The sequence below is a fragment of the Lynx canadensis genome, chromosome B3 (genome assembly GCF_007474595.2).
Source record: "Lynx canadensis isolate LIC74 chromosome B3, mLynCan4.pri.v2, whole genome shotgun sequence".
NCBI classification, from domain to species: domain Eukaryota; kingdom Metazoa; phylum Chordata; class Mammalia; order Carnivora; family Felidae; genus Lynx; species Lynx canadensis.
Window position 1 is genome coordinate 71,358,688 of NC_044308.2, and position 15,848 is coordinate 71,374,535.

Below are 15,848 nucleotides of genomic sequence, written 5' to 3' on the forward strand. Positions count from 1 at the left end.
TAATGTTACAATGCTACATGTTATAATATTACTTGTAGGGACTCAAAACGGCTGGGAATAATAAATTGTCCTTGTGATTAAAAGATTAGAAGCCACCAGTTTAGCTGGTATGTCTTCTTTTGACTTCAGAGGCTTTTTGCTAATTGAGTTAAATGGGGTTCCACTAAAGCTTGTTTGACAACTACCTCAGGTTGAAATATCACATAATGACAATTGTTTGAAAGTTTGGTTCTTTCTCTGTGAAGTTCATTCTTTCAGTATTTTGTGGACATGCTAAAAGAGTTGAGTTGTTATTACCTATCAACCATTTCACAAGTGGTTAATTTCCACTCCAGAAGACACACACACACACACACACACACACACACACACTCACACATTTCTTTATTAGTGCTCTTTCCTTCTCACTCCCAGTGTCTAGTACCATCATGCACCTCAGGGATTGTCAAGAATCCCCCCAACCTGACAGTCTATTTCCATACTTGGCTTCCTAGAGCAGAGATTTTTAATTTTTTTAAATGTTTGTTTATTTTTGAGAAAGAGAGAGAGAGAGACAGAGCACGAGCAAGGAAGGAGCAGAGAGAGGGGGAGACACAGAATCCAAAGCAGGCTCTAGGCTCTGAGCTGTCAGTACAGAGCCTGATGTGGGGTTTGAATTCATGACCTGTGAGATCATGACCTGAGCCAAAGTCGGACACTCAACTGACTAGGCCACCCAGGTGCCCTAAGAACAGAGATTTTTAGTCATACTGGTCTGAGTTCAAATGCTGCTCTTGTCACTTAGTCATTTTACTGAGAGTTCCTAAAGCCTTCTTTCCACATTTATAAAATGGAGCTATAGTATCATTTACCTCACAGTGCTAGATGAGAAAATGTAAATAGAGCACTTGACACAATTCTCTGGTACTTAGCACCTTATATGCTAGCTATTATTTCTCAGAGACAACACATTTTGTTACAAGGAATCACACTAAGTTGATATTGACTGCAAGCCCAATTGAATGTGTCAAGCATTTTGGGAGTAATTTTGTTTAAAAACAAAAGGCAGGGGAAGGAGATGAATGTTAAAGAAATGAATCTCAAACAGTGGAATCTTACACAGTATGACAAGCTAGTAGGAGAGAATTTTGTTGGAATGTAATGGAAAGAAATCTCAAGAGTTATGAGGTGTCATGAGGTGAATTTTACCCTGTGTTTCCCAATAACTGGCCCCACATGCAGCCATGTTGACCTGAAGATAATCTGAAAGAGCATTTGTAGTCTAACACAAATGAACAATGCTCATTTTTTTGTCCAGCTTCCTCTCTCCTGGGGCCAGATTGACTACATTTGATCCTGATTTCCTCCAGTGTCACTGTTGGGGGAGGGAATGACAAACAGAGGGCACAGTGCTTCCCACTTTCTTGGTGTCTCTTCTCTGGTCTCCAGCATTGATTCAGACATACATACCCCCCTCTCCTGCCCCCTCTTAAGCCCTGAGAACATTCCATTCCCATTCTACTCATGGCAATATCTGGCTGCTGCCCAGTCTCAGATCTGGCATGGCTCAGCTGAAAGACCAGTGTGTGGGTGAGGTTTGCCAGCATTCAGTGCTGAAATAATCCACTTGAGCACTTCCCTCCCTATGCTCACTCTTCCAGGAAACCTCTGGTGTTCTGCAAATGTCCCAGGAGTGGATAGCCAGAAGAGGAAGGCAAAAGTGGGTCAGGGAGTGGTATGAATTAGTGGATGCAAAAATCCAAAAACAAAACCAAGAAACTGCCCGAACTCACTCATCCCTCATTTCCATTTCTCACAGAGCCCTCAGACTTACTTTGTGTAATTTTCTTCTCCTCCAAGGCGATTTTTAAAAACTTTTTAGTGTGGAAAACTTCAAACCTGCATTGAAGTGGGAGAGAAGGGTATAATTAATCCCCAAGTGCCCACCACCTGCAACTCAATGATAATCAACATTTTGCCCATCTTGTTTCATCTCTCCTCCCTATTTTATTATTTTTACTTATGTGTTCATTTATTCCAGGAGTATTTTTGAAGCTAATTATGAGTTTATTTTTAATGGATGCTACCCCTCCCCCAAGTTACAGCTGGAAGTGGGCAGAGGACACCATACTTGGTGGGCTCAGGCCCCTGCCCTACCTCCCCAACCCTCCATCACTGCCTCGTGGGCAGAATCAGGCACAAATACAATTCCATAACCTGATTTTTATTCTTCCAATAAATAATGTTGACTACCTTCTTCATGCCAAACACTGTGCTAGGCACTGAGGGTAAGAGAGAAGTTAAGAAACTCTCAGTTCAGTGGGAAAGAAAAAAAGTAAGGGGCAATACTGTTGGTTTCATCTGATTATTTATACACTTGCAGAAAGAGTGTTCATTTACCACATAGGTCTTCTTAATCTGCTTTGTAAATCTAGAGCCATATTATTATTGACTAGGCCACAAAATTTACTTTTTTTCTGGAAGTTTCCTTCAGAATCTCAGATTGGACTTTTAAAAGCCTCTACTGTTTGCTACCTTCGGTTTAGAAAAACCAAGCCCAAGAAACCCTTTCCACTAGGTTTCACCCATTGTACCCATAAATTTGGGTGAATTCCTTTCTTCTCAAGGTCCCCACAATTTCCTAAAGTTCCTGGCCTGACAAGAAGAGATCTTCCTCATCTACTGCAAAACTGGGACCCTGTAAACCAGGTACTACACAAGTTTTCCTGAGATGACTTTGTAGACATTAGTTCATCATACTGGATTAAACAAGGATCATTCTCAAAAATGACATCTGGGCAAGAACTTGGTTGCATAACTGATTTTTCTATTATATTTTGGTAAAAAGGAGGACAAATTCTTAAAAAAATTTTTTTTTAATGTTTACTTATTTTTGAGAGAGAGAGAGAGAGAGAGTACAAGTGGGAGACAGGCAGAGAGAGAGGGAGACACAGAATCCAAAGCAGGCTTCAGGCTCTAAGCTGTCAACACAGAGCCCTACCTGGGGCTTGAACACATGAACTGTGAGTTCATGACCTGAGCTGAAGTAGGATGCTTACCCAACTGAGTCCCAGAAAAGGAGGACAAATTTTTACTGGACTTATGCAAATAACTATACTGCCATGAGAAGTAAGGAGACCTGGTAAAATACGTACTAAAAAAAGGTAAGGAGACTTCCTGAATTCTTGGCAGTGGTGTGTGAGTCAGTAAGAATCAGATATCATTTAAGAATGTTTGTTTCAGTTTTAAAAAGTAGAATCTAGTAACTTGTTATAGATTATAGAGAGTTTAAGAAGAAAGAAAAAAGCCTTATTTTGATATTCAAAATAGAACATCAAAACAACATCAACACTGAAGTAGAACATTAAGACAGTATTCTGAACAGGGCTGCTTGGGTGGCTCAAGTTGGTTAAGCGTCTGACTTCGGCACAGGTCATGATCTCACAGTGTGTGAGTTTGAGTCCCGCATCAGGCTCTGGCTGGCGGTGCAGAGTCTGTTTGGGATTCTCTGTTTCCCTCTCTCCCTCTCCCCCTTCCTTGTGTGCATTCTCTCTTTCTCCTTCTCAAAAATAAACAACAACAAAAAAGCTTTAAAACAATATTTTGCTATCAAACGCAACACCCCAAAAACAATCCAGTGAAGAAATGGGAAAAAGACATGAATAGACACATCTCCAAAGAGGACATCCAGATGGCCAACCGACACATGAAAAAATGCTCAATATCACTCATCATCTGGGAAATACAAATCAAAACCACAATGAGATACCACCTCATACCTGTTAAAATGGCTAACATCAACAACTCAGGCAACAACAGATGTTGGTGAGGATGTGGAGAAAGAGGATCTCTTTTGCACTGCTGGTGGGAATGCAAACTGGTGCAGGCATTCTGGAAAACAGTATGGAAGTTCCTCAAAAAATTAAAAATAGAACAACCCTACGACCCAGCAATTGCACTACTAGGCATTTATCCACAGGATACAGGTGTGTTGTTTCGAAGGGACACATGCACCCCAATGTTTATAGCAGCACTATAAACAATAGCCAATGTATGGAAAGAGCCCAAATGCCCATCTTGGATGAATGAATAAAGAAGATGTGGTATATATATACAATGGAGTATTACTCGGCAATCAAAAAGAATGAAATCTTGCCATTCTCAACTACGTGAATGGAACTAGAGGGTATTATGCTAAGTGAAATTAATCAGTCAGAGAAAGACAAATATCATATGACTTCACTCATATGAGGAATTTAATATACAAAACAGATGAACATAAGGGAAGGGAAGTAAAAATAATATAAAAACAGGGAGGGAGACAAAACATAAGAGACTCTTAAATATGGAGAACAAACAGAGGTTTGCTGGGGGGGTTGTGGGAGGTGGGATGGGCTAAATGGGTAAGTGGCTTAAGGAATCTACTCCTGAAATCACTGTTGTACTATATGCTAACTAACTTGGATGTAAATTAAAAAATAAAATAAAATAAAACAATATTCCATACAAACAACTACAAATTTTTTCTTCTTTCTTCTTTTTTTTTTTCTGCAAACTTTCCTTATCAGTTCATTCAGTCCCATACAACTAATTCTTGTTCTGCTGGATCTTGAGTAAGCAGTCTCATGAAGTTGTCTGCTTATTGACTAAAAGGAGTTTTGGAAATCTTGGGTCAGTCCACAGGCTTGGTATGAAAGTTGACTAAGTTAACTCAAAAGCCTGTTCTTAAGAATCTATGCTTTAAAGTGCCAACAGGGGCACCTGGATGACTCAGTCGGTTAAATGTCTGACTCTTAATCCCAGCTCAGGCCTTGATCAGGGTTTTGAGTTCAAGCCCTGTGTTGGGCTTAACACGGGGGAAGAAGCCTACTTGAAACAAACAAACAAACAAACAAACAGTCAATAGCTTTAAGTATCTGGTACAAATCCTTTTTCTTTTTTTTTTTTTAATTTTTTTTAATGTTTTATTTATTTTTGAGACAGAGACAGAGCATGAACAGGGGAGGGTCAGCGAGAGGGAGACACGGAATCTGAAACAGGCTCCAAGCTGTCAGCACAGAGCCGGACGCGGGCTCAAACTCACGGACCGCGAGATCATGACCTGAGCCGAAGTCGGCCGCCCAACCAACTGAGCCACCCAGGCGCCCCTTACAAATCCTTTTTCATGAGGCTCTGACACTGTCCTTTATTAAAGGCACAATTTCAGTCTGTAGTTTATAACAGAGCCTCCAGGCAAGCAATAGAGTAAAATAAAAAACTATCTGTAGGTGACAGATCTTCAAAATACCTGTGGTTAGTTTATAGCTGATAATTTTCAAATGTGAAACCTTATGAAGTTTCATACTAAGAATAATGCAACTCACAAGGACATTTGGTTGTTTCTGTGGCATGTAAATCAGATAATAAAGCCATTTCAAAAAAAATTTTAGACAATATGTGTTTAACGATAATTAAGTCTATTTTAAATTTTTTTTCAACATTTTTTATTTATTTTTGGGACAGAGAGAGACAGAGCATGAACGGAGGAGGGGCAGAGAGAGAGGGAGACACAGAATCGGAAACAGGCTCCAGGCTCTGAGCCATCAGCCCAGAGCCTGACGCGGGGCTCGAACTCACGGACCGCGAGATCGTGACCTGGCTGAAGTCGGACGCTTAACCGACTGCGCCACCCAGGCGCCCCTATTAAGTCTAATTTAAAGAAGTCAGTGAATGTTTCTTATGCTGATTGATAAAAATGGATAACATAATTTTTATTGCAAATGCAGCCCATCATGTTGGTGAGCTGGCATCTTTCCTAGTAGAGGTGTAGAATGTTAGGTGTGATTTGGGGGAGCTCTTTCTGTAGACTTTGTTGGTTCTGGAAGTTCCTGTTGCACCAGAATAGGGTGGTTGTGGTCTGTTTTATTGGTCATATATTATTAACAAAACTCCCCCAACATTAGAGAAACTGCCAAAACCACTCAGTTAGAAAGAATAAGACATAGTACTGTAACTCCCCCAGAAGATCATCTACCAAATGAAACCAGGGCTACACAGGGACTGAACAAGACAAGCCCAAACCAGGGGAACTGCAGCAATTCGAGGGGATGAAAAGATTATAAGAATGAAAGATTTGGCAGAGGTTAGAGGGGTTGATTTCTGTAGACAGTGAGCAGCTTTATGTGAGTTCATTTTACAAATGTGAATTGTAATTTTTAATAAGAATTTGATAACAATTTTAATACAATTTTTAATAAGTGTAATAACTGATTTTTAATAACGGAAAATGTCCATCTTATATTAGATGGATGTTTATAAGATTGTTTTGGGCATCAATGGTAGCCAGTTATTCTCTAGTTCCATGAGGAAAGGACCTCAACTGGAACAGACCATCAGGGGCGAGACAGATGGTATGAGAGAAGGAACAACAGGTGGGAGACTGTAGATCAGAGTCCTGCTCCTGTTCTGGTACCTGCTACCTACGTGGCCTTACGTGAGTCACTTAACATCTTAAGGCCTCAATGTTATTATAAAACAGGAGAAATAATTCTAGCTCTTCTTACTTGTTGGGGAAGTTGTAAGGGTCATATAAGGTCATTTAGGTGAAAATGAACCAAAATGAAAAGCCCTCGATTTAGATCCCTAGAAAGCCTTAAAAAACACCTTTGTATGAGCTGGAAGAAAAGCCAGTTCCTCTGGGTGAAGTCGGCTCTGTGCCCATTTGTACGGTGTGTTGAGCAGAGCTCAGTTAAGGTTCAGTCTCTACTTACCTCCGTGGCTGGCCACCCTTGAGTAGAGCAGAACCTTCAGAACTGTTTCTGTAAGAAAAATTACATTACATGATATCGTAAGGAAGTGTTTACTCTCAAGATGTTTGCCGCATATCCTTAATAGTCTAGAGCCCTTTGTGTTTGGTGGGTCAGGCTAAACTGATGGAGCACACTGGAGTCCTAACAGATGCCAGAATTTAAACACTGGGTCATCTCAAATAACATGTCCATCTCTGAAAAATGCCTCCCCACCCCACTGTCCCCACTCTGGACTTTTGTATATCTGCTGGACAAGTGCATGACCAAAACCTGGGGATAAAAGCCAATGGTTTATCTGGGATCCACAGCAGAGTCGAATTCCTTATTAGTGAAATGTTGTTCCCTTTCCCTTTTGTGTCTCATCTTAAGAAACTCCTCATAGCTGGAGAGCATCCAGCCCAGAGCTGAGCGGCACTATCCATCCAGTCAGCTGTCACTGGGCAGTAGCAGCTGCAACCACAGAATGAAGAAAAAGCTCCCAAGTGCACAGTGTAGCAAGATCCCTGACCGTTACTAATTCTTGTGTAAACCAGTGGTTCTCAACCATGTCTCCAGATCCAAGCTTTTATAGAAAATATGTTGTATGTCCCTTTCACTCTCCTGAAGTGTGATTCACAGATACAATAACACATGTTTACGCATAAACCCAGGCAATTCGTCTTCAGTCTGAGCACTCAAACACCACTGCTCCAACAAATCTTGCCTTTTGCTCCTGCATTATTGGTTTTCCTCTCTGCTTAGTCTTTATTATCAATAAACAAGCTGTTGTTTTTCTTTTCTTAAAAACAAAACAAAGTAGAAAACCAAACTTCTCTTGACACTTATGCTCATTCAGTCTCATACTTTAGGTACCTGGTCATAAGCTGATGTCTCCCAAATGTGTATCTCCACATCAGACTCGCCTGCTAATACAGGCTCCTATATTCACTATACTTAACTACCATCTGGCATCACAACTTGTAATTAAAAAAAAAAATGTTTACTTGTTTTGAGAGAGAGCGAGAGAGAGAGAGAGAAAGACAGCACATGAGTGGGGGAGGGGCAGAGAGAGAGAGGGAGAGAGAGAATCCCAAACAGGCTTCACACTGTCAGCACAGAGCCTGATGTGGGGCCCGATCCCATGAACTGCAAGATCATGACCTGAGCTAAAATCAAGGGTTGGGGGCTCAATAGACTGAGCCAGCCAGGCACTCCTCAACTTGTAATTTTTATGGACATGTTGAACTTAACATCAACACAGGGCTGAGTGGGGTGGGAGAAGACCACAAGGATATACACCAAGTGTAAATAACTGTCTAGATGGGGGTCTGGTGTTTGCATGCGTGTTTCTCTATACTATTATGTAAAACATCTATAATGAGCCTTAACACTTAAAATAAGTTTTTATTCTGAAAAAAAATATTGATTCACAGGGAGCTGCAAAGATAGTACAGGTCTAACGTACCTTTCACCTGTCTCCTCTGGTGATTACATCTTACACATTAGCATGATGTGTAAAATTGACATTAGCATAATGTGTGTGAGTATAGTTCTGTGTCATTTTATTTTATGTGTAGACTCATGCAATCACCACTGCAATCAAGATACAAAACTATTTCATCACCACAAAGGTCTCCCTGTGGGGGTGCCTGGCTGGCTCATTCAGTACAGCATGCAACTCTTGATCTCAGGGTTGTGAGTTTGAGCCCCACACTCATAGGCATAGACAGTAGTTAAAAAAAAAAACTTACAAAAAGATCTCCCTTGTGGTACCTCTGTATAGTCACATCTGTGTCCTTATCCCCACCATTCTAAACCCCTGACGAACACTACCATGTTCTCCATATTATATGATCTCATCTAAATGGAGTCATAGGGTACATGACCATGTGATATGTTTTTTTTTTTCGCTCAGCATAATGCCTTTGAAATTCATCCAGGTTGTTGTATCAGCAGATCGTCCCTCTTTATTGCTGAGTGGTATTCCATGGTACACATGTACTACAGTTTGTTTAGCCCTTCACTTGGTGGAGGATATTTGGGCTGCTTCCAGTTTTTGGCTGATGCAAATGAAACTGCTGTTAATATTTGTGTACAGGTTTTTGTGTGGACATATGTTTTCATTTCTCTGGGGTAAACACCCCAGAGTGTGATTACCAAGTTGTATTATAATATATAGTTAGTATTTTAAGAACCTTCCAAACTGTTTTCCAGGGTAATTGTACCATTTATATTCCCATCAGCAATGTATGACAGGTCCAGTTTTTCTGGATCTCTCCAGGCTTTCGCAGTCTATTTTTTCACTATAGCAATTCTGATAGATGTGTAGTGATATCTTCCTCATTGCAGGTCACTGGAGTTCTTTCTCCGCAGTCTTGTGCCCCCTGGTATTCTGCCCCATGAACCCTAGTTGCCTGGGCCTCCTTGGACTCTCAATTCTATCACCTCAACTCAGGGAGACTGACAGACTCTGCCTGGGTCCCCCCTCTGTACCACCTGGCCTAAAAACTCTCCCCAGGGGGGAGGCTGGGGGAGTAAGCTCATCTCGTTTTGTGGCCCCTCTCTCAATGATCACTGTACTTCATTGTCTCTTGTCAATGCCTTGAAAATCTATCATTTCATATAATTCATTTTTTTAGCAGTTTCAGGCAAAATCCAATCGCTGTTCCTCTATCCTGACTACAAGTGGAAGTCCATATTTTAGACTGATTTACGAGAAATAGCACTTATACTTAGAATCTAAGTCTTAGATGGATTCATTGTCAATTTTCTTATCAGAGCATCTGTTCTATCTGTATCTCTCTATATCTATCTACCTGCCTTTTATCTATCTACCTATCTATCTATCTGTCATCTATCTATCTACCTATCTAATCTATCTACCTTCCTGCTTGCCAATCATTGGTCTATCATAAATTTTGCTTAGCTAGAAGTCAAAGTTCTAATATCAGAACTGCCAATACTTACCTGTAGCATCTGAGACATTAACCTCTTCGAGTCACTTTATTTGTTTTTTTTTAAACATTTTATTTATTTATTTATTTATTTATTTATTTATTTATTTGAGAGAGAGAGCACAAGCAGGGGAGGGGCAGAGAGAGAGGGAGACACAGAATCCAAAGCAGGCTCCAGGCTCCGAGCTGTCAGCACAGAGCCTGATGTGGGGCCTGAACCCATGAACCATGAGATCATGGCCTGAGCTGAAGTCGAATGCTCAATGAACTGAGCCACTCAGTCGCCCCTTGAGTCACTTTATTTGTAAAAGTGTTGGTCTATACGAGCCATAATTCCTTCTCTGAGATTCTAGATGTTGTTTGCCTTCTCAGAGAAGCAGTGAGCACTGTTGTTAGCTGCAGCTCTAGGATGTGTTATTTCTGATAGGAAAATGTATTGAGCAGGTAATGAGCATGTATTGACAATTGCTATGTAATAATAACTACAATAGCTAATATATTGATCCTTTTACATGCAGTGTCTTGTGTAATCTTGACAACATCTCTGTGGGGTAAAAGCTACTATTAGTCAAATTTAGAAGATGAGAAAGCTCAGGGCACCTTCTGGCTCAGTAGGTAGAGCCTGTGACTCTTGACCTCAGGGTTGTGAGCTAGAGTCCCACATTGGGGGTGGAGATTGCTTAAAAATAAAATTAAAAACAAATTCTTTAGAAGGTGAGAAAACCATGGCCTAGAAAAGGGAAAAACAAAACCAAAACGCTGTCAGTCTAAACGTTATACTTAGACCACAGACGTATGTCCTTTTTTCCTTTAATCGAGGCTTAATTTCAGACAATTCCTAATAGTAACCAAAACATCTGATTATAAAGAAGAAAGTGATGAGTGTGGTTGAATATATTATCTTTGCTGACTCTAGACAGCTACTGGGTTCAGCGGAGGATTCCTTATGGCCTCTTCATGTTCCAAATAGACCTTACCAGAACAGATGGGCAGAATGGACACCAGAGAAGGATAGCACAGGCAAAAAGAGGGTGAAATGTAATAAACACCTGGAGTGAAGTAGATGCTCAGTGTTGGTTAGTTGTTATTATACTTATTGTAAATGATCATCCTCAGCACTGCAGAAGGTCAGTGAGGCATACCTTGCCAATCACAGAGGCAGCTCCCAGAGATAATTTGAAAACCCCTGCCTGAATGACAAAGCAAAAGATCCTCCTGAAGAGCTTTGTTTGCGTCCAGAGAAGGTTTGCATAGTGTTTTCACAATCTCCAGAGTGTTTTAAAAACTATTATCTCATGATGGCACTTTTAGCTAAGGAAGAGAAGAGAATCAACATTGTAACCCTCCGGGTTTTACTCACTCAGGCTGCAGGAACTGACAGAGGTAGTGTTGCTTTGGATACGGTCTTATCTAGGGCTAAATTGTCAGGTTCGCAAAATCTGTCCTTTTTTTTAATTTTTTTATTTTTAAATTTTTTTTCAACGTTTATTTATTTTTGGGACAGAGAGAGACAGAGCATGAACGGGGGAGGGGCAGAGAGAGAGGGAGACACAGAATCGGAAACAGGCTCCAGGCTCTGAGCCATCAGCCCAGAGCCTGACGCGGGGCTTGAACTCACGGACCGCAAGATCGTGACCTGGCTGAAGTCGGACGCTTAACCGACTGCGCCACCCAGGCGCCCCAAAATCTGTCTGTTCTTATGAGAATGTGGTTTTTGGCTGGGTTGCAAATAGGGAGCAGGGAGTGGAGGACAGGGATAGGCTTCATAAGTTAAGTTATGTGCAAATTATGACCGACACAAATATTCCAAGTGTTCAAATTAAGTCATGACACAATTCTGTAATGTAAAAAGCAAAATAGCCATGTCAGTCCATATAAAGGCCAAAGATCTCGATGTTCCAGAAATGACAGGAAAGGGTTAAAGGAAGTACATGCGGAGAATATTAAAAAATGACTTGATCTGAAATTCATGACAAAATAAGGCTGCTATAAACCTCAGGATAGTGGGTGTAACTCAGGAGTTGGACAATTGACCAAATGAAACTGTCTGATTTTCCTAGGCTGGAGACGTTTCCTGCCTTGGACGTCTGGGTCTGTCTCAATGTCCAAATAGCCTTACTTCAAAGTGTTTGTGGGAGCAGAGAGAATTGGGTGAGTGTGTTTATTCAGTGCTGGTGGGAGGAATGGAAAGAGGTTGGGCTTGGGAATTAAGTCTGGGTTTAAGAGCACATGGACCAGCAGGAGCTAACCATTTTTCTACAGACGAGCATCCAGGGCACTTTTCAGGAAGAAGGAAACCCTGGGAGGGAAGAACCTGGGGAACGGGAGAACACAAAAATCTTTGAGGCTACTTAGGTGTGGAGGTAAGTCACAGTGGTGTTGAGTGCCCTAGGGAACAATATGGGAAGTTCTTTTACTTTAAAAAATTTTTTTTAAATATTGACATATTTTTTACTTTAAAGTTACAACAATATTACAAAGAACTCCTGAATGCTCTCTATTCAGATACATAATTTTAAAAGCTTTCCCCCTGGGGCACCTGGGTAGCTCAGTCGGTTAAACATCAGACTCTTGATTTCCGTTCAGGTCATTATCTCACAGTTCATAAGTTCCAGCCGCAAGTCAGGCTCTGTGCTGACAGAATGGAGTCTGTTTGAGATTCTCTCTCTCCCTTTCTCTCTGCCCCTCCCTCACTCTCCCTATCTCTCTCTCAAAATAAATAAATAAACTTTAAAAATAAATAAAATAAACAAAAACTTGCCCCCTATACTAAAAAATCATTTTCTTTCTTTCTCTGTAAAGGCATGTATATACATACATATAACCTACATTTTGAACCATTTGAGGGTAAGTTGCAAACATTGTACCCCTTTATTCCTTAATATTTCAGGTTTCATTTTTTAAGAAGATATTCTTTTAAATAATCATAGTATACTATTTCAACTTCAGTATATCAAAGATTGATAGAACACTCCTATCTACTCCACAGACTATATTATAATTTTATCATTTGTCTCAATGCTCTTTACAGCAATTTTCTTTTCTAGTAGGGAAGGTCTCTCTCTTTAAGTTTATTTATTTGTTTTGAGAGACAGAGATAGTGTGAGTGGGGGAGGGGCAGACAAAGAGGGAGAGAGAGAATCCCAAGCAGGCTATGTGCTGCCAGTGCAGAGGCTGACGTGGGGCTTAAACTCATGAAACCGCAAGGTCATGACCTGAGCCAAAACCAAGAGCCAGATGCTTAACCGATTGGGCCACCCAGGCGCCCCAGGAAGATCTCTCTTTGACTGGGGGAAGAAACTGGCCTAGCAGGACAAAAATACATGTTCCTACTCTCAGCACTCATTGGGATCTTTATTAGTAGGGGAACCCCAGAAGATCAGTTGTTTGGTTGTTTTGGGGTTTTTTTGTTTGTTTCATTCTTACTCCATTTCCTCTCTGAGAGTACAAAACTAATCAGCAGGAAATATCCAAGTGCTAAAGAATATATATATATAAGAATATTATATATAAAGAATATACATAAGAATATATATATGAGAATATATATAAGAATATATATATAAGAATATATATATATATATATATATATATATATATATATATAGGCAGGAGGGGCAGAGAGAGAGAGGGAGACACAGAATCTGAAGCAGGCTCCAGGCTCTGAGCTGTCAGCACAGAGTCCGAGCCAGGGTTCAAACCCACAAGCCGTGAGATCATGACCTGAGTTGAAGTTGGATGCTCAACCGACTGAGCCACCCAGTGCCTCAAGAGATCTTTAGTAGTAGAAGCTTTCTGGCATGACATCATGTGGTTTTAACAGGGTCCTGGGATGCGAAATTGGGCATAGCCTCCCTGCCAACACCCCACCTGTCCCTACCACACAGTCTAAGCTTAGTAGTAAGAATGGACCATGGTACTTCTTCTATTTCTTTTTATCTTTTGAGGGGAGGGGTGGGTAGAAAGGAGAGTAATAGATGCTTGAAGGAGCAAAAATTGACTTGGGGTAAAAATAGAGAGATCGTCTCCTATGACAATTCTAGTCCTTTACTGAGAATAAGGCTTTCTCTAGGAATTTCTCTCAAGGAAAGTGTGACACTGTACTTATTTGTCTTCTCAACCATTCTCTTGGGTTATTTGGAACTAATTTCTGTTTAAGAGTCACTGGATGTCAACTTTCCCCACTGACTCCCCATATGTGAACCAATTTTAGGGCTGCTTCTCCCCACCATCTTCCTGTTCTGCAGGATAAGCTGTGGCTTATCACACAGCAACAGGAATGTTGTGGGGAGTGACCAGAGAAATGGGAAAAGAACAAGCAAGAATCTCTCCCTTGAGGGGATTGGGTAGTGCGGAGAAAGGAGAGGAGACCCCAAAGACCAAGTTGTCAGGGTTTAGGGAGTCTGGGGTCCCCGATGGAGCCAAGTTTCATCTCAAAGCCAGTCCTTCTGTTTCCCTTCTCCCTCCAGGAAAGATGAAGCTGACTCTGGTACAGATCTTCTTTATGATGTTGCTGCTGTTACTGGGCCTGGGGGTGGGTCTGGGGTTGGGACTTCAGATGGCTGCCACAGTCCTCGAGGATAGTGATGAGCCCCTCAGTGAGTTTTTGTCTAGCAATTCAGAGGACAAGACCAAAGCCACTAAAGGAGAGGGCATCCGAACTACAGAAACCATGCTGCTTAGCAACAAAGGAATAGTGCAACCTGGCTGGCCAGAAGAGACAATCCTTGGTGAAGACGAAGTTGGAGGGAACAAGATGCTCAGAGCTGAAGCTCCCTTGCAGAGCAACAAAGACTATCTCAGGTTTGACCTGATGGCCAGGGAATGCAATGCCCTGATGGCACACAAGGTGAAGGAACACAACCACACATGCATAGCCCAGTACACATTCATCCACGAAGATCTAGATACAGTCAGAGCTGTCTGTAATAATCCTGTTGTTGCCTGTGAACTCAAGGGAGGCAAATGCCACAAAAGCTCCCGTCCTTTTGATTTGACATTCTGCAAGTTATCCAAACCAGGCCAAGTCACTCCTCACTGTAATTACCTCACTTTCATTTTTGAAAAGTTTATTATTATATCCTGTAATGACATGAAGGTCCAGGTGATGTCTGGACAATGAAGCAACTTCCCTTCTTCTTCCCCTTCCCCTTCTCCTCTTTCCCTTCCTTCCCACTTCTTTCTCATACCCTTTTCCTCCTGTTAGGTGTTCTGCAAAAAAGGTTCTGGGAAGAGAGGCTGACCTATTCCTTACCACTATCCCCTGAAAACACAATTCTTCATTGTCCTAGGTTTCACCCACCCTGCATCTTTTTTTGCTGGGGTTACAGGTAGCAAAATAGGGTAATGATATGTGGTCTCTCCAGGTCCTCCATCACTCCTGCCCTGGAAAGGGATCAGTGAAGAGATTCTCTAGTATCTGCTGTGATCCTTACCACCAGTCTGTTCCCTGGTATGTTTGCCTTTGGATATGGACTACAGGAGCTCACTGTAGTCCCATGTCCTTCCCTGTGATCCATGAGCCTCTAGGACAATCACGTGAGCCCCTTGGGCTTTCCACACAGCACCCCTGCACTGCAGAAGCAAATCAGTGACTGTATCTAGGACTGTAGGACTGCATCTGGTGAACCATGTGGATAAGGTTTTTTTTCTTGAGTTACCCAAAATATAAGTTTCAGGTAAAGAATTGTGGACCTGTATACATGATTTAATTAGCCTTTAATTAATTTGAGTATACAATATATGGCCCTATGAAGTCATAAGCATCTTTGTAGAAGCAACTATATTATAAGTTTCTCCTATATTCTTCTTTGGCACATTTATTGATTATCTGCTTGTTGATTATCTGGGACCTTTTCAGGAGTTATAAAAATTGTATGAAACATAGAATCATTCAAGAGAAGCAAGTTTTCTGACCCCTGTCAAACACTATGCAGTCAATAAAAACTGCTGAGTAGCCTGATTCACATTTCAGAGGGCTCAATGTGTTCTTTTCTCTTCCAGACAAGCAGGAAGGAAGCTATCCTTCTATGTGGACACTCTACTAGATGCTGTCACGTACTTGGTTTTACATAATCCCTATAAAGAGGGACAGTAGATAAGCTCCACTTTACAGATGAGAAGTAACAGGCTCAGAGAGGCCAATTTC

The 15,848-nt window shown here is 41.2% G+C and overlaps 1 protein-coding gene across 1 annotated transcript; it reads left to right on the plus strand.

Annotated features, from left to right (window-relative positions):
* The first annotated feature begins 12,030 nt into the window (after positions 1-12,030).
* RNASE10 (ribonuclease A family member 10 (inactive)) lies at positions 12,031-15,648 on the plus strand. Its single transcript, XM_030320317.1, has 2 exons — positions 12,031-12,063; positions 14,170-15,648. Exon 2 carries the CDS (start codon positions 14,175-14,177, stop codon positions 14,820-14,822), a length of 648 nt encoding a protein of 215 aa, XP_030176177.1. The 5' UTR covers positions 12,031-12,063; positions 14,170-14,174; the 3' UTR covers positions 14,823-15,648.
* The last annotated feature ends 200 nt before the right edge of the window (positions 15,649-15,848 follow it).